This window comes from Centropristis striata, chromosome 11 (assembly GCF_030273125.1).
Source record: "Centropristis striata isolate RG_2023a ecotype Rhode Island chromosome 11, C.striata_1.0, whole genome shotgun sequence".
NCBI lineage: Eukaryota > Metazoa > Chordata > Actinopteri > Perciformes > Serranidae > Centropristis > Centropristis striata.
This window is the reverse complement of record NC_081527.1, coordinates 32,931,283-32,951,501: the sequence shown is the minus strand read 5'-3', so window position 1 is coordinate 32,951,501 and position 20,219 is coordinate 32,931,283. Positions and strand designations below refer to the sequence as shown.

The following is a 20,219-nucleotide window of genomic DNA, read 5'->3' as shown; positions in this document are numbered from 1 at the left end:
TTATGAGCATCCAGTTGACGTGCTGAAGTGTGCTCAGGATATAATGTTGGAGTGGCTGTGTTAAATCTATCCTTTGAGAGATGGGAGAAATAATGGGGGAGAAAAAAGGGGGACGAAAAACAAATACCACCATACACTTTTCTGCCGCTTGTGTTTGGATTCCACAGTTTTTCTCCTCCCTCAAGGATATTCAATAAAGCATCTCATCTCTTAGATGTTCGGAGTTCTGCTACCCTTGCTGAATATAAGCACTTCAGAGTGCGCTGCGGAGCTAATGAACATGTAATCACTAGCATATTTAGATTTTTTTCCCCGCTTCAGCTTTTGGGATCGGCTGCATGCTGCTGCTGTGGGAAAACAAGGATGAGGCTCTTTAGGATTCCTCGTCTATTTGCTTTTAAGAACTGAGAGTCATGTTAGTCCATATGGTACTCCTTAAAGAGGTTTTCACGCTCTACAGTGTAAGTCTAAATCAATACTGCACAGGTTTTCATCAATTGATTTATACTTTAACCCTCATATGTGAGGTATCAAGCTCTGATTGTTAGGCGCTAATGACCTGGTAACCATTTGAAAGCAGCTGAATTCCTACAAATGTTGTGTCAATAAGATGGATTTATATAGCGATAGGTGTTGCATATAAATGTTTTTGAGTGAATCAATGAGGCCTTGCGACGTGATTAATGTTTAAATGCGCAAAACTGCGAGCGGATCAATAACCCGCTCAGTGGCAATTGGGTTTCTTTGAGTGATAAGCAAAGTGATCAGAGCGACTCCTCTGTGGAGCACAGCCAATTCATTTTCTATTTATACGACCATGTGGAATATCTAGCACAAAGGTGTGATTATGCCACTGGGTGGTCTGTCTCTCCTTGCATCATTAAAGAAGACATTAGCGATGAGAAAAATAGATTTGTCTTTTCTGCCACAGAATGGATTGACAGGGACAAAGTTATAAAAGAGGTGTAGTTCAAAGACGGGGTTGTAAAATATTAAGTAGAAGTGAAAGTCTTGATGATGAAAGTGATAGAATTAGCTTTTGCCAAGTCTTTAGAGATTTGGTTATGTTTCAAATCAAGGTCGCTCCACTGAATTGCCCTATTTTTCTATGCAGAATAGCAGTACTAATCAAAAATGTTCTACATAAGTTACTTTCTGTGGACTATCCCAGACAGTGTGCACACTGATAATGAGCTCAGTTGGAGAAGAGAATAATGCCTTTTTCGAAAAATCCCCTCAATCAATGGAAGGATGCAGTTAAGAAAAAGCAGAAATTGGGTTTTTAGTAGGTGCAAGATTGGCCTCTTGTGTCACATTTCAAGAAGTTAGGTGGAATGTTCCTCACAAAGTGTTGCTGGCCTCCGGCGCTGAAGGATACCAGATAGTGTAATAAAGAGCACTATCCATTCAAGCCTCTTTCTTTCAGTTCTCCAATTTTACATTCAAATATTGCTCCACACAAGAGTTACAAAGTGGGTAAAAATCTGTGGACTAGGACCATAGATCTTGGGCGGCTGCTCGGGCACCCAGTTCTGGTGATTACTTTACATTACATAGAATCCCATTTATGGGAAGTTGAACTATACATCACAGCATATACTCTTATAGAACTTTTCTGCAGCTGTCTGATAGATATTTTGCATTTTTTATTCATAGTGAACACACCTCACTTCCTGACTATAAAGGGAGTGGAAGTCAACGCCGGACAGACCGCATCTTTCCACTGCACCGTCAATGGACGCAAAAGAGACAATTTCCGCCTCTGGCTTCAGGTGAGATCCATTTTTATCCTTTAACTTACACTCTTGATCAAAGTGGAGATCAGACGGTGGAATCAGTATTAGAAGTGGGCCCTCTGGAAATTAATGTGTCTTACTGAACAGACCATACTGTCTGAATATGTAATCTTCTGATCAGCAGTGCTACTGTTGTCTAAGAAGGCTGCAGGCTTATGTCTTCTTTTTATGTGGGAATTAGAAATATAGCATTTACCATTTAATGTAGCAGGTTAGTATGTCATAGAACATTACAGTAAACGTACGTAACGATGCACGCAACTCACAAGTCAATACAATTGAAAAAAGCACGACTTTCTCCTAATTTCCTTTCATCATAATGGTTGTTGTTGTTTCTCAGACCGAAGTCTACAAAATATATATTTATTTTATCTTTCTTTATTAAATTAACCCCTTTATGGTCTGACCCATTTTATAGAGAGTTGAGTTGAAGTTAAATTACGCCAGATGGTAACAACTTTTTTTTTAAACATTTTGTGCAACCAAAAAAGTAGCTGATAATCTTTTTCACAGAACAAACCATGATACTGATACTGAGACGTGTACTTGTTCAACAACTTATATTATTTGGATCTAAATGACTCTGTAAAAGGAGAGGGTAGAAATAGAGAAAATGAAAGTAAAGAGTATTTGGTTATTTTAGACATGTTTAACCCTAATCACATAGCAATAAATGCAAACCGTTACACCACAGCTATATCTTGACTCGCTAGCAGATGTCCACTTAAATTGACAGTAGACCTCAAACATAGTTTTGGTGAGCTGTTTAACCCCTGTTTTAAATCAGAGATAATATGAGGGCTGACAAGGTGGAAGTAAGGCAGAGGTGCCAAATACAAGTAGCTTTTGTAGTTTACTCTATAAATCATTTGAAAAATTCCAACAAAGACGTGAACACATTGCTTTATTGTGCCCTTGTGTTTGAAATTTCACCTGCTCACCTGATTTCCAGAGGCCTCTGCGTCTGGGAGGCAGGGGATTACAGTTGTTTCACATCACCGCAGTACGGTCTTAACCTATATAGATGTTGGCTCTGTGGATACTGTGTACTATATCCGGCACAACTGAGCTGCACAGCAGTCTTGAGTTGACCTTGTTCTGAGCAGCAAAGGTAGTGCATCTGGCAGACATAACCCTGCCGGCTCTGCTGCTAAGCACACTGTCACACATGTGATCAGTGGGAGCATGACGCTGGGTAAAGGTCCTCTGCCAGGTACTCCATCATTTTAACAAACACGTCCTCATTAGCACAGGAGCTGGAAAACAAACATTAAGTGAAGTCCCCCGATGACAGTAATGAAGAAATATTTCTAATGAACAAATGTCCCCCATCTGCCTGCTGTGAGGGGTGACAGCTGGGGAGAGCCCACTGTGTGTTTGTGTGTGTGCAAGTGTGTGTTTGTGCGTGTGTGTGCATTTCTGCGTGATGAATGTATTCCTACTATCAGCCACCAATGGGAATGATGGGGCACAAACAAACGCGCACGACAACAGTACACTCGACCAGAGTTTCTGAAACACACAAGGTCAGCCCACTTTGCTTATTAAACCTTTCCATTTTGTCGGCTCACTCGTGTGTTTGTCTCGGTTCCAAACAGGGCATCGGTGGACGGGAGGCCCCGATGAAAGCCACAAAACCTTGGAACAACCGCCGCTTCATAGGCACTTTCGATGTGGAGAACACGACCAAGGGCGACTCGGGCCGCTACCGCTGCATCGTCCACTCAGACAAAGGCGTTGGAGTGTCCAATTATGGGGAACTAACCATAAAACGTGAGTATTGGTCCCCGAGCAGGGAGAAACACAAACACCGCCTATCTGAACTAACACAGCATAGACAGCAGGAATGTTTTCCAACCACATGACCTCTGTGCAAACAGCAAAGTCAACAGGAGATAAACAGGAAATGCTGCATGTTCCTGGATGGAAATGTCCTCTAAGGCGATACTAAAAATACTAGCTTTTTATGTTGATTTGTTATCCAGAGGACTTTAATACTTCCCTTGTAAAGGCTGTCCTTGACTGAGCACAATTCCACCTAAAAGATCACAAAGGGTTTACCGTAACCTCACTGATATTTCACTCCTGCAGTCATTTGATATGAATTTATGGAGTCGTCTGAAACTAAATCCTGCAAGGCCTCACTTTCCTACAGCCCTATAGCCCGGTAATGGCCTTCTATATTTCTTCACCTCAATTTTCTTCCCGTGCTCTCAATTGAATTTACTGCCCCGATTTTTTTTTCTTTCTTTCTTTTTTTTTTGTCTCCAAGCTTTATGTGATTGATAGGTTTAATCCTGCCTGTCCAGATCGAGGTCTGTCAATCATGCGAGAATGGCCGGGCCCAGACACAGCAGAGTGAAGAGGGAGATAAAGTCTCTCTGCCCAAGTGTATCAGTGGGTTTCAGTGGTGTACTCAAAGAATATTTACTGACACACTAGAGGCACTCAAAACCACACTCGTGCATAAATTGAGCAACACAATCACTCGCACATCCTCGCCCATACTTGCTAGATGGCAATATTTCTGCTGATCACTGCTTTCAATGTGTTACCAGATATATTTTTACACAAGACAAACCAGTTAAGTGTAAAGTGCCTTTGTCATAAATATTTAAAATAATTTCCTAGATTTAGGCATTTATCGAATCCTCTAATGCATCCCGCTTTAAATTCTGCAGAGATTTCACACCTCGATGACTCCGGCATAAGCCAAGGAAGAAAAGAGGCGTTTTCACGGTTATAAGTGTCACACATAAAAAAAGGCTGATATCTCCTCTTATCGTACCAGTCGTAAAACAAGTGCTTAACCCTCCTAGCAATGTGTCTGAGTCGTAAATCCTCCTTAAATGTGTATTCACCGCTTCCGTGACTCGTTTTTGGAGGAGTGACCATGGAGTGATTTTGTGGATTATGAGCCTGCAACAGTCACACAGCGACTCGTCCTCAGCCTCCCCCCACCCCCCACCCCTCCCTTCATTACCATACACTGCCTTTTTCTTCAACATGAGGAGAGTGAATGCTTGATTATCCCAGATAATCACTTCTGCCTTTCATGCCAGTATTCAGTCAGATTTATGCGTCTATGTGGAAGTGTGCTGCATGTATTTCCAGAGCACCATACGGATTGGGCCAGTGTAGGCCCATTCCCCGCGCCCCCCTCGTGATGGGCTCTCCTGTAGTGCAGCCAGTGGTTCTGAAAGGGGGATAATTACTCCCTGTCCAAGTGCTGGCTCCTTTCTTGGCCTGGTTAAAATCACCTGGAGCCCACATAGTGTTCTGTGAGCTCCAGCAGAGTATTCTGGGCCATGCTACTAACTCAAGGCTGCCGAAGCGCGGCCGTGTCAGCACTAATGAGAGTAGCCACCAAAAATCGAAGGACGACCAGTCAGGCTCGTCATTTTCCTGTGGCCACCTCGTCTCCTATCAGAAGCAGATCAATTCTTTACTCACAGCAGCCCAATTAGGGGAGAGCACAACGTAATGAGGACCTCTTGCATCGCGGCAAGAAAGGCTCAGTGGATGTAACGGGCAAATGAAAGAAGTATTTATAAAGAGTCAGATCTAACTAATCTCACAACAGGGCAGAGTGGCAGCTCTTATTATTGCTCTCTGTGTGGGGAATGGCAAAGATGTGTGTGCATATGTGTGTGTCTGCAACTGTATGTAAAAGTATTTGCCTTTTATGAATGTTGTCATACTGAAATGATTAGTTGATTGATTCGAGTATTATTAAGCAAATGGCCAATGTTTCACTGGTTCCAGCTTGTCATGTGTGATTATATTATTGTAAATGTAATATATTTGAGTTTTAGACTGTTGCTTTTAACAAAACAAGCAAAAATAAAGTAGAGCCTGACCAATTATAGTGGGGAAAAATTGAAAGATTACCAATGTGGTGGAAGATATGAGGGATATTTTGAGTCGGAGTAAAAAATAAACATATCATAACATATCACCAGTATAATTACCATCATCTGTCAACCATCCTACCAACTGATGTTCTTTTTTAACTTCTTAAGTGTCCTTGTTCTATTCTGTGTTTTTTTTCTATTGTTGTTTTTATTTATGCTACCTCAGTATTTTATTCTATTGTATTTTATTTTACTTGAATACCGAACTGCTGTGACAACCGAATTTCCCTTCGGGGATGAATAAAGTAATCTATCTATCTATCTATCTATCTATCTATCTATCTATCTATCTATCTATCTATCTATCTATCTATCTATCTATCTATCTATCTATCTATCTATCTATCTATCTATCTATCTATCTATCTATCTATCTATCTATCTATCTATCTATCTATTTACCATTTGGATTTTGCTCTCAAAAAGGTGCTCAGAAAGCTTAATTCTGAAACAAATAACTATATTAAGAAGATTACTTTATTAATCCCACAATGGGGAAACACACAAGTGAACACACCATGCAAGGAGCAGTGGGCAGCACATTACTGTGCCCGGGGAGCTGTGCAGGGGGGTTTGGTGCCTTGCTCAAGGGCACTTCAGTCCTAGACCTGTCAGTACTGGGATTCGAACTGGCGACTCTCTAGTTACAAGCCCGATTCCTAACCTCTATAATGTATTACATTGGCAATATATATTATTCATATAATGTATTACATTGGCAACCAATTCTGGAAATGAAAACTAAATCTAATCTAAATAAACATCAGTTCAGAATCAGTTTTTTAAATTTTTTAAATTTATTTTTTTATTTTTTTATTGGTGAAATGATGTAACGAGCAGGTGACATGAGAGACAAATACACTTACACCATGTGGACCACAAGTAGAGACGGTAGACATACAGAGCGAACAACAACAAAGAAAGACATGAATGTTCAGAATCAGTTAATTGCTAAATGAAGAAAAAAAATAAAAATAAAATGCATAGTTAACACCATATCCAAGCATCTTTTTCTGCATTATATCTTATGGGGAAAAAATCGGCACATATTGGAGAACATGTTTGTCGATAGATATGCGCATTTTCTACCATTTTAATGGATGAATAAAATAAAAAATATCTTTTTCCATTGAAACTCATTGCTAATTTTAGCCCTGTTCTATATGTTAGTTATTACTCTGTCTTTGTCGCTCTGCGCTGGGACCATGTGCATGCCAGTGTGACTGTTTGTGGCTTTATGTGCATGAGTGTGCATTTGTGTGATTGCACTCTGGCAGGCGGGCAGGTGCTGTAGTCGAGGAGGACGCAGCTGTCGCCAGGCCGTTTGCCTGTCTGGTCAACATCATGACAACAGCTGCTCGCTGACCCTCACGTATGGCCGCCACAGTCATCTGCGCGCCGTCGCCCATCTACAGCCGGCACCGAGCTCAGTTTCGAGCCCTTTCCGGGGCGCCACTGCTGCGAATCTGCCCCGTGAGGCTTAAACAGTGGGAATTGAGTTGTTAATATCCTAAAGTGTTCCAGCACTTGAGTGTATTTCACACCGGTAATCCGTTATTTTCAGTGCGTCTGCTATGGCTGTTGAACAGAGGATTACTGCACCTACAGGAATTATTTCATCACTGTAAGCTGCTGCAGCTTTTGTGAAGCAGTAACTTTCCAAAGTTAAATGAAATGCTTATTGCTATAATACATCATGCTGCTTAGTCGCATTGTTTCATGAATGGTCTCAAGTGATAACAGTGAAAATAAGATTGAATGGCAGCTGTGTCATCTCTGCATTACAGCGCACATCTCTGCATTTTGCTCTATAGAAAAGGAAAATTGATGAAATGATTGAAAGGCTCCAACCTTGGACATTTGTATCTCACAGTGGAACTTATAGATGCTGAATCATAACTTAAGTATATTAGTTGGTTGAATTTTTCTGTTAAGTTGCTGAAGTTTCTCACCCTGTGACTCAGTCACGTCTGAGTCAGCAGCTAGAAACTTTGTCATAGTTAGCATCACAAGTGTTTTCATTTAACGAGTGTGTTGGCAAATGTGTCAATAAAATCTGGTAACAACCTACATGTCACATGGCTCCCTGAAGGCAGGATTATACTGTTGTTTTTTATTAAAAAGGATAGTGATATTTCTCAGTTGTACTTTCAGTAGTCTCAGTAGTTCTTTTACAAAGTTCCTACTTTTAATTTGCCTCTTTAGATACTTATTATACAATAAAATAGATTACATCAGGTCTTCTAATAGTACATGCCATCTGCTTTTCTTTAAGAGAGAAGAAATAAAAGCCAAACAACTACAAGAAAACATGAGTCCTCTGTTCTCTGAAACCAACATTGGGAAACCCATTTTATACATTTTAAGTCTCATTTGATGTCTTAAAATATGACGAATGCCAAACACCAGAATTTTTAGTGCACCATTGTACTATGGGAGATGGCATTACACAGTGAGCAGTGTTTCTTTGTGTTGTTTAAATTAATCTGAGCATATTGCCTCTTAACTCAGTTAAACCCCTTTTAGGACAGAACAACAGACCATGAAAAACCATCAAAACAAGCCAATGGTTGACGCCAGATTTTGGATCACCTCATTCTTTTGTCTGGCAGTGGTGTGCTGTGTGTGCGCAGGGAGAACCCCTGCTGGATTAGCTGGTTCGCTTTAGGTGATGTTTGACAGCAACACTGGGAGTCGAGATTAGTGGGAGTTTAGGGACCTGCGACTGAGGTCACCGTAGGGTAACCATCTGCTGAGGGAGAGCCTCCAATTCTCTGTAGGACACCGCAGCCCTAATGTGCCTGGAGACTTCTTCCTCTCCATGACAACTCCATGAGAAGCAGCCAGACGACTAATGGCATTATTCTGTTACATGTGTGTGCTCATTAGAGCTATTCACCGTGGCCTCTGGGACATGTAACTATTGTAGTACGTGACAAGGTTAGATTCCTAAGCTGTGCCTTCACTGTGGGTCATTGTTGACGATGACTGGTTCTTTGGTCGAACCAGGCAACGTGAAAGACCCCAGTGAAATAGTGAAGGTGTCCCTGTTTTTAAAATGGCAACCGGAACGAGCATTTTTTCTCAAATGTGACTTTAAAAATTGAAGAACAAAAGCTTGTCTTTTAGACGTTACAGGTTACTCCCTCAAAATGCTTCTGCAGGGTCCCCTTACCTGGTTGTATTATAATACAATCCTGCAAGTATCCCACAGTTGTCTGACATTTCCAGGAGCCTCATTAAACCACAAATGGCACAAAGTTTAAGCAAGATTAGACAAATATTGCTGACATAACAGACAAAAGGTCAGCTGCAAGGTTGTCATTGAATGCCACATTTGTCTGAAAAAGATAAACTTATATTGAAGAACTTGAGCTTAAATTTCTGTCACATTGAGGGTTCAAGGGGCCCCAGAAGTGTGACCATTTCCAAGTACTAGTTTAAGTGAAAAAAAAACCTGACCTTCAAATATTTGTAGAATAGTGAATAATTTGAGGCATTTGTTAACCAAAGGCTGCAGGTTCGTATTAGTTAAAATAACAAAATTGGTTGTGATTATGTTCCCCTTAATCATTCTGTGAAGGTCTACTACCTCTGAAAGAGTTGGACATTTGAACAGTGAGTCTGGTTGACACGAAGGCTGCTACACAGGTGAAAAAATACTTTGAACCAGTTTAATTGAAGTGCAATTATTTGTCTGTCTAGGTCACAGTGATTAAACCTCAGGATTTCACTCTTTGTCTACTCTTGCCCTGCTTTAAACAGCAACAATGAAATGTAATTAAACAAAGTACTATCTTAAATTCTACTAAACTACAGTTTAGAGAGAAATATTGTTCTATTAAGTCCACTACAATTATCTGACAGCACTAGTTACTTAACATTTTTTTTTACTTTGCATATTTTTGTTTTAAATATGATTATCTTGTGAATTATAACTTGTTATAGATTAAACCCCCTAACATTAACACGCTTAGTAGCTATATTAATCTCATATTATATATAGTGCTTAACAAATTTATTAAACCACCTGTTTGTGCCACAGATGTCCTAAATTAACAGCATTATAATTACCAAAATATATATTATTTTGTTTCTGTAATGGTTAATATAATGGTGTATATATGGAAATAAGTAAGAGCAAGTCAATAAGCTTTACAGTTGTGTTAAAGGCTTTCACATAAATTATTTTTTATCTTAAAATAGAATTACAAAATTCCACAACTGTCACTTGTTAAGAGATTAAACCAGTTTCTGAATGAGACAAGAGAAATGACAACTACAGTAGCTGTCAATTAACAGAGGCTTTTCCATAGAAGTGCTCTGATTGAAATCAATACGCTGTTCAATAGGAGCAGCATTTGCCAAGGTTGGGGTGAAGTTAGTCATCGTCCTGCTGATGATGAGGTTCCCCACCAAGCTGGAACTATCGATTGTTACGTGTCTCTTCTTAAATACCTTGATTATTGGGAAACACGAAGATGTTCTTCATGGGCTTCACAAGGATTTTGATGTGGTTTTTTTGAAAGAAAAGATTGATTTTAAGCATCTTGTTTGGCTGGTACAGGCATTTCTCCAGTTATTTTTTGTTGTTGTGGGAATGTCACTGCTGCTCACACAAATTAAAGCACACAATTGTTTTTTGTGTTGCCAAGACTTTCCAAAAATTCACTGTTTTGTGAATATGTTTTTCTAACATCAATCAAACACTTCTTGTTTCCATAGAGCCACCAGTGCCCATCGCACCACCCCAGCTGACTGCGGTCGGCGCTACTTACCTCTGGATCCAGTTGAACGCCAACTCCATCAACGGGGACGGCCCGATTATCGACAGGGAGGTGGAATACCGCACTGTGTCCGGCACCATGTACGACCTGCAGCCCGTAGACAAGACCACCCACAAGATCGGCCACCTGGATCCAGACACAGAGTACGAGATCAGCGTTCTGCTGACCAGACCTCTGGAGGGAGGCACTGGAGCTCCCGGACCCCCTCTAAGGGCCAGGACCAGATGTGCTGGTGAGTCCAAACAAACCATTACTTATACTGCACCGCTGGGATTATGTTGTATCACAGTGTCACATGAAGAGGCCAAGAAACGGATTCAAACAGCATGTTGTAGATGCAGATCTGTATTTTGTGCAACAACACAGTATCTGAACCATCTCAAGCTAACAAGAACTAAGCACTTTTAAGCATGTACAGCAACTGTGAACTAATCTGTACATTACCTGGTGGAGTTGTATCTACAAAGACAAATAACCAGATGTTAAACAGACTTCCCTGCCAGCTCACTAGTGCAAAGTCTCCCTAATGTACCAAAGCCCTCCCAAGAAGTGCCACTGTCCAATCCTATGTTAACAGCTGTAACGAGGCACGATGGCTATTAGGCTCTCCGAGTATTGGCTAACTCCTTTTAGATATTAACGTTAACCCTAGATTTGCTAGGGAATTGGGCTCCAGTTTACTTTTCCTAGGCTTTGCAACAGTTAACAAGGCAAAGGGTCAGTTGAACCCATAGGTGAATAGAGCAGGTAATTGTCGTGAGAATCACAGTGGGCTTGTAAAGTTTCTATAATGCAACTAGTGCGAAACCAGAAGAATACAAAGATCTGAAAATAAGAAAATGTCTAACTGGAGAGACCACAAGATGAAGGAACTTTGTTTTGGTTAAGGGCCAACCCCAAAACAGCAGGACACATGTTGTTTCTGACCAAATTCCGAACTGGCTACGTAACCAGCAAACAAAACACTGATTTCCACAACATACTCTTTGCACCATGTCCTGACCAAACCAAGTATTTCCAGAATGTCCGGACCTAACTCTCTGGACTTTGTTTGGACTTCATATGAGAAAAAAGCTTGACCTAATATCTCATGTCATTCTTCAATATATTTATGAATGAGAAATGTGCTGCAAAGTGTTTTTCTCTCTCCTTAACATACTGAAAGCTAAGTTATTATATAAAGTTTCAAGGTTTATTATTATAGCTTTTGATAACGGAGACATGAAACAAAAAATAGGAGGTTGTGCACTGTGACTCTCTGATACAACCGAAAACAAAAGTGAATGCAGAGTGAAAGGAATTTGTGATTCTGTAAAAAAGAAGAGTGGTCAAAGCATTTGTTTCATTCAGAAGCTTCTTTTATTATTATTTTATTATTGTTGCCTTAGGCCTCTTGTATCTCAGTCTCTACCATCCCTAATTTGCTTTTACAAACAAAACATTTTCCTATTTTTACAAATCACCCCCTGCATACAATAAATAGCCATCAGGGCTCCATTGTTGGTAAAGCTCCATTGTGTTTCCTCTAAAGCCTCATTGCATTTGAAGCAAATAACTGCAACTCACAATTGCCCAACATATATCATCGCCATTTTACTTTGGTAATTATTTTTCCATAGTAGACAAAACCCTCTGTGCTTTCATTGTTTCTGCCTATAGATCTTCATTAAGAGTTTTGGCACATGGACATAAATTGTCTCTTATTTAAGTAATGTATTCTACCTCAGCACCTGGAACAATTAGAGCTGGGCATACTTTGTAAGCATTACATGGAACAGATACACTGGTAACACCTATGAACCAGTGGAATGATAACAAGTTTTAAGCGAACTCTTAACTTCCTGTGCTATTGGCAGCAGCTGTGTGTCACAATATTGGATATGATTTATGGCTGGCTCCAGACATTGAGCTGAAAACTGCCCTGCCACATGGTTAACTTTATAACTACTTGTTTATTCAGTGTAATTCTCATTCCGAAGAGCCCGAGAGCTTCCTAATTCATCAGCAACGCAGATTGATATCATGTGTGAGGCAGAGTGGCACCTTAAATTTGGATCATTATATCGCTGCGTTACTGTGGGCATTCAAACTCAAACATGTACATAAACACTTTGAGACCGCCTCATGATATTGTACAAATTGCCCTTCTCACAACATTAACCAGCTAAATTCCCATGCTGTACTAGGATGCCAACTCGGGGAACAAAACAAACCTAGCCTCAGCATTTTCCCAGGCTAATGCTGTTTGGTGTCCAGAGAAATGCTGATGAAAATGAGATTTTTCTCCCTTCCCGGCCCAGGGTGTAACCCCCTCTCCCTACTGTGAAGGTCATGGGCTTATTCATTTTTAGTCTGGCTGATAGGGATGAATGGCCCTACCTGTGCAGCCTTCCGAGCCAGGCCCAGCTTCTGCGGGGGTCCTGCCCCCTGGCCACCCTGCCGGTCACAGTCGGGGAGATTGATAGCCACGGCTCCTGAAGTGTGTTTGAGGAAGCAGCTCTTGATCTTGTCCGGCACTCTGCTGGTCTTTCCCACTGACAGGCTGGGCCTCAGCAGAGCTCCTAATTGAACGGTTAAGACTCACAGGGCTGTGTGATACATCACTGTTGATACAGGCAGGCCCGGAGACTCGCTCCCCCTTCTCTCTGCACTGCTGTCTGGAGGCGCTAATGAAAATCTGTGGCCACTTTAGAGCACTGTCTCTCACATAATTATTCATAGCCATGCTTTGGTCACTTTGCAAACTGAGCAATGTTTCTGATGACAAAGGATGTTTTAATTCAATGTTCTGTAAAATAGGGAATGTATAATGCATGACGCCACCGATTCAATTCAGAAGCAGGAGGGAAGAAAGGGAAAGCTTTGAAAGATTTTCTTTCCAATGAAGCACTTCTATTACTTTCCGAGTGAACATCAAAAAATGTCCTATCCAAGGCCGCGTGGTTGCTTGAGGAGGTTATTTGTGTGTTTCAAGGGTTTGCAGACTGATTCAAACATCATTTTGCTTATCCTTGTGCCTTTCGTCCGTCGATGCTCACTCTCACATCCTGTTAACATTTGTTATTTTCCCCTATTACCTACCGGACAAAATTACTCGCCAAACTCTTTTGAGCTTGAAGACAAAAGCATTTGGTAACTGCACTCCTCTGCCATGTGAAATTTGTGTCTGTGTGAAGTTGTTTACCACTTCAGAGTTCTCCACGCTTGGTAAGTGCTACTTGAAGGAAGACACTGTTTTATCAGGTGGTGCCCTGGGATCACAGCGGGGCGCCCTGCATTTCAGCAACACTATTGAGAAAGCATCTCACACTGAGAAACCATTTCCAGCCCACACTAGGAAGGCAGATAAGCGAGCCTTAAACAACTCCTCCTCTGCAGTCTGAGTTGTACTTTAGATCTGTGTGGAAAAGTATTATCCAGTGTCTTCACATCGTGATCTGCTTTGGTTTGAGATGGCCACAGACACATTTCGAACATGGATTCACGGACAGCTTTACAAGCCAACATTTGGAACATTTTGTTACTTCAGTAAAACTCATAAATTTGTGAATTCAGTCCTCATCTCTCGAAGAATCAACTTCTGCTACTTTTAACAATGTCTTAGGGCATTTTCACACATAAAGTTTGTTTGCTCAAGTCTGAAAAGTTGAAATCATGCAGAGAATTATCCTAAATGCAGCAGTACACACCACATGTGAATGTCACCTCTGCTTATTGGTCACCAGTAAATACTTGTGTTGTGTACATATTTCTTTGAAACAAAAGCAAGACTGCCCATGCATGAACGCATCTTTCTAATGCATCAGAGATCATTTCGTACTAGTTTCCATGGTAGAAGAACAGTCTGTCCTGTGTGCCTCATCTCCACCCTATGGCCTTTGCTGTCCCGCTGGCTCTCAGGCGCTTTAAAAATGGCAGTACACGGTGTCCATGCTGGGTCCAAACACCTGCTCAGACTTCAGCCCCTGCCAAGTCCACATCTCCGTCTATAAGTTGTCTCCATCTGCGCTCTGATACCATGTGGGAGTAGTCTCATCTGTTTGTTTTTACTTTGCCATTCTGTTGCACTGAGTGCTATTAAACACAGGGGAATGAGCGGTAATCAGGGAACAGCCCTCGCTTAAACACTCGTTTATAACAGCGGAGAGCAGGGAGGAGCTGCGCAATTATGTTCACCCACACCAAGGTTGGTTATTTGCATTTGGCCGCCTGGTTAATTTGTGAAAGACCAGGTCTCTTTGATGCAAATAAGGATGACGACAGTATCTGGCAACGTGATAATGGTAGTAGTGGTAGAATCACTTTATTTGCCAAGTACAATAATTTTTCTCAGTGACATTGGTGCCGGGACATAACAACTTGAAGGACAAGTGTGAATTTTGACACACTGAATGTGAATGTTAAGCTGATTTTCCCAGCATGCCCCTTCCCATTGTAAAAATCTTTTCCATGCATTCAGAAAATCATGTGAACCTTGCGATTTCAGACACTGTATTGTGGTAATCCAATACAGTCAAGGATATATTTTTTTAAAGAAATCAGCACATTCAGACAGGTCTCATTATGTGCAGTACAACAGTTGGTGTGTCTGTGGAACCTATACATGCACAAAACATTATAACAGCAAATTAATCAGTGTTGGCTTACCAAACATGCCGAGGAAGAAAAATAAAAATTGAATTATGTGCTCCTTTTCTGCAAATAAATGGAATTAATTCAAAATATTTATAAAAAGCTACTGATGCACAAGACAGATACCAGAGTGGCTGCAACAAAATTCATTTGTTGCTCTGTTTGTATGTGCATCATAAGCTTTAATAATAATATTCAAGCAGAGCAAAGTTCGAGTTGAATTGAATATTTCTGACTAGTTCCCAAAAAACTAGTTCCCACATGCCTATATCCTGTACTGTGCTCACGTGTGAGCAGTACATACTTAATGCAGTGTACTGTGAGCGAGTTATTCTACTTGGAATGAAATACATTAACTGAATAATGAAAGTGGCCTTGTGTCAATTTTTATTATCCATAGAAAACCTGTCTGAGGAATTACTTGAAAAGTTTATGAATTACAAACATAAAAAATGTTCCCCTGTTGTTATATAAGCAATGTGTGCATGAAAAGAACCATATAAGATGTACAGGTAATCATCAGTTGATGCCATTCACTCACAATCCACATTTCCTTCAACCATTTTTTCATTTAAATATTATAAAGTAATGAATAATGCGAAGGTGATGTCAATCCTTTTTCCTGCCATTGTTCAGCTGTCAAACGATTTGAAAAGTGCAATCTACCATATAAAAAGTCTTTTTTTCTTCCTCCAACATATTCTTAATTTGTCAAGAAACCATTCACTTTGAATGACAATAAGATTTAATGACCTGACTAACTCTAAGGACAGTTACTGCTCTATACCACTTGTATAAATTGTCTGCGAATATTATTATTCACTTTAAGAAATTTGTGTCAGGTTTTGGTGCGAGCTCTGGCCAGCCTTGGCAGAATGAACCTGTCGGGAACTTGAAGGCACAAATGGCCTCATTTACCACCATCTTCATAAGTTTCTCTTAAATTTGTTCTTAAGAAAGGTCCTAAAACAGTATAGGAAAGATATATGAGCATTTTTTTAAACAGGTGAATTGTTTGTACTTGTGTTGTCATAATTGTGAATCCCTTATCTAATTATCAGAGGTAAACCACTATCTAATCGCCATAAAAGAGCATGAGACTGCAGGGTTATGTGCACACAGAAAAATTGAAAAATCAACAATACCCAAATAGAGGTTGAGGTAGTTTTTCCCTAATTGGTACAGCCCTTTTCAGAGTAATCTTTAAGAACATTTTAAGCCAGTTTACGGCCGATATGTAGCATGAACAATCACAATTATTGATGCCATAGTTCTCAATTCACATAATTGATGCGAATTAAAGTGTCAGTGTAGTGTTGATTTAATTAAAAGACCATATTGCTTTGTATAATCAAAATACTCTTTAAATCTATTGAATGACAAATATTATTTTAATTCAAATCTATGATATTATACAACTACATAATTGAATAAAACTCATTAACCAGTTATGCACAAACATCAGCACAGTGTGCTCGTTAGTGTGTAAATAGTAAATTGACTGCACTTGTTTTGCACTTTTCTTGTCTTGGCAACCGCTCAAATCGCTTACAGACAGCATTCACCCATTCACACTCACATTCATTCTGCCACCATCAGGAATTCATTCACACATCGATGAATGCAGCAATTTGATTTTCAGTATCTTGCCCAAGGATACTTTGACATGTAGGCTGTCAGTGATCGAACCACCGAGCATGAGTGGGCGACCGCTCTAGCTCTAGAGCCAATGTGTGTTTTTATCTATTAGAAAAGAAAAGAACGAACTCAGAACGATATATATAAGGCCCATTGTGAAAGCAAATATGTTATAAACTTTCAGGAAGAATGAGTTGTGAATCCTATAGAATATACATAGTTTCGAATAAAAGTATCAGGTTATGAATAATGCTGCATAGGTGTAACAATAACCCAAGGACAGAGATGCAACTTGATACTGTATACGGTTTTAAGCTGTGCATTGCTATTGTTAGCCCGCTAACCAAGTGAGCTCCATCAGCTTACATTATCTGCAGTCACACTTAACTGAGTCAGTATATTTTACCTTGCCAATTTTGTCTAATACAAGCCTTAACATTTTGTTAACAAAGGAAGAGTGATGATCTTTCAGCAGAAACTGCCATTTCTTCCCCTCTTATAGCTTCATGCATGTCTGCAGGGTATATTGCCTGCATGAGGTTTAACCCTTTACAATGGTTCCGTCTCTTTTTATAGCTGAGATTGAGCAGATCTGTCTTTGTGGGTCTAATAGGAAATTGTTTGCTAGGTTTGATGTGTGTAATTAATGCTATTGTTGCCTTAAGGGATGAATAGAAAGCTACTTTACCTCGCCATCTCAGATAAGATTGGTCTGGTGTGTCACCCACAATAGCTGACAGTCATGTGACCTATAGGGTTTATATATTGTCTGTGGCAAGGCGATTGAAAAGCCCATTGAATTTGTGTTCTTTTGTCAGTCAGAGAAAACAGGGTAGATTGAGTTTGTGGTGTGCAGGAAGGTTATAGGAGGACCACAATAAAAGTCTTTTCATCACAGGCAGTTGGAAGTAGAATAGCGAATTGTGTTCTATGATATTGGCTCTGCAAAAGGCAAATTGCATTCTTCTCAAGGACACGTCTTCAAACAACTGCTGTTGCAAAGCAGAGACACAGGCAGTGAGGAAGACTCTGCATTTATAGCCGTTTCATTATTATTATTTCCCTCATCTTCGTCTATCTTTGCTGCAAACACGGAGGAATTGAGACTTTGGGAACAGATGTGCCCAAACGATACTCTGGTGACATCCACGTAAACGTATCCTCTTCTTACTCTAGAGCTCCTCGCAAACAATTATCATCGAGGTTGTTTGTATCCTCAACTCTTAAGCCTCGAGAGAATGATAAATAGCTGTAGTTTAGTCAGGCTTGGCAAGATCCTTTTTTCTGCTGTTTTTTAAATTTGAACTGAAATGCTTCTCAAGGTCTTTAAATGTTTCTATTCCGCGTGTTTAATTATTCATGGTCTATCTGCTGTAATTTTTGTCACAGATTTTCTTCATCCTTTTGCTGAATTATAGATGTCCCATTCCCCTTGCTAGGCGTCCAGGAAGCACTCATTCAGTCTGGTTGTATAACTCTTAACTCAAGAACATTTGTGCGCCTCCTCCTCTACTAAAGGACAGGAATGTCAGGAAGGCTGCGATTTATATCCTGTATTCCCCCACCTAGATAGCTAGATCTTAGATCCCATATATCTCCTAAGTAGGTGGCTCAGAAAACGCAGCAACCATTTCACAAAGTCAAGCACCTCACTTTGATTTACACTCTGGGTAACACCCTGAGTTGAGTGCGACACATGCAGGTTTTTGGCGACAAATGACAATGCCACACGGGCCATCTGGGGAGTGTTGAAGTTGAAGAATCACCTTGGTAACCTCCCACTGCTCCTGTAGAGATTGCGTGGCCGTCGGTAAATGAGGGCTTGTGTTCTTCCTGTGTGTAAGCCCTAACCACAGGCGATTTCCCCAGGAACCGGATCACAAAAGACAATGCCTTGTCTGACAGTAGAGATGGCTGTGCGGGCGTGTGTATGTGTTAAGACAGATGGGGAGGAGGGGGTCATCCCTGCCTGTCACTCTGACCCCAATCACCGCACAGCATATTGGTGGAAACGAAATGAAAGATTGATTTAACCAGTTCCACCTCCGCTGCCTCTGCTCTTCCCATCAACCAGCTGTCCATTTGTTTTCATCCGGTTGGTGGACTCACCTTTTGCCCCTGAGGCAGACTTGCTAGGTTTGTTCTTTTAATCCCTTTAAACGGTCAGTGATAGAAAAGACTTCCCACTGACATTTCGTACCCTGTTATTTACTGTCTTATTCCATTTCTGGCTTGTTTTTTTTAAATCAAGATTTTCCATACTGCCATTGACAAGTGAAACTTTTGATGACTTGGTATTTGAAGCAAAGGGAAAAGAGGATATGCTTCTTGTCGAAAAGTCTTTAGCAATGGCAATATCACCTCAAGTGCCTCCCTACAGTACTCTCCAGCACGGTACTTACTTCATCTCCACCCCACTTAATGTTGCTGTCATGATGAATAAACTCTCCATGTTGCAAAATATGATTGGAGAAAGTAACTATTAATAATGCATGAAATTACTGATTCCATGCAAATATATACTGTATATATGGATTAACAGGCAGGCTTGTGGTGCACTCATGGTGTGAGTGGCATAGTATAGTAAACCTTTCTTCAGAGTGTCATAAATCAGTCTTAAACACTCATGCATCATACATGCAGTACAGTATACTACTGGAATCAGTGGAACCGACTCTCTCCAGTAATAAACATTTATCTGATGTCTGTTGGGGTTAACATTAAAGATTAACCTTAAAAGGTACACATTCTATCTTTAAATCTTGTCTTCCATACATCCAATTAAAAGCATTTTATTCAAATGTAGTTGATTGTTGATAGTTGATTGTTGTTTGTACTGTACGTAAATAGTTGTAAATAGGAACTGGTTGTAGCTAATGTAATATGACTTTCCATAGATCAGAATCTTAATTTTAATTAAGAATTTTAAAGTCCCCCTACACTCAAAAATGGTTTTTTTCTTTTGGGTCATATAAATAATAGACTTTGTCACCGTGACGTCACCCATTGGTTTGTGGACTGCCCGATTGAAGCATCAAGTTTGGCGTTATGGATGTTGCCATATTGCTTTACGTCCGCCGCCATGTTTGTTAAACAGGGAGAGACATTATTTGGACTGGGGAGGCGTGAGGATGTTTGTATCTAAAAATAAACTGTTAACGCTAAAACAGAATGTATGTTACAAACCGGTAAAATTGAACCGCTGACTCCTCGGAGTATCTTTTGGTACAACTGAATGCTGAACAAGACAGTTCTGGGACAAAAACACAGACAACGACAAACAAGTTGACGGCTGTTTAAATGTACAGTGCTGTGGATACGCTTTGTTTTGCTTCTATCCTGATTGACAGCTCGCCATGATAGTGACCTGTCAATCAAAGGTAACCACACCCAAAATCATACAATTCTTTGTCATCTATTTTCTTCTAAATTGGACCATTATTTACACATCA

At 40.3% G+C, this 20,219-nt stretch overlaps 1 protein-coding gene across 2 annotated transcripts in view; it reads left to right on the top strand.

Annotated features, from left to right (window-relative positions):
• Positions 1 to 20,219, top strand: part of LOC131980288 (receptor-type tyrosine-protein phosphatase mu-like) — a 177,489-nt gene that overhangs the window by 61,684 nt on the left and 95,586 nt on the right. For both annotated transcript variants that reach the window (XM_059344499.1, XM_059344500.1), the window contains exons 5-7: positions 1,657 to 1,772; positions 3,395 to 3,569; positions 10,436 to 10,729. In XM_059344499.1, the coding sequence (XP_059200482.1) occupies positions 1,657 to 1,772; positions 3,395 to 3,569; positions 10,436 to 10,729 (585 nt within the window). The remainder of the gene's footprint in view (positions 1 to 1,656; positions 1,773 to 3,394; positions 3,570 to 10,435; positions 10,730 to 20,219) is intronic.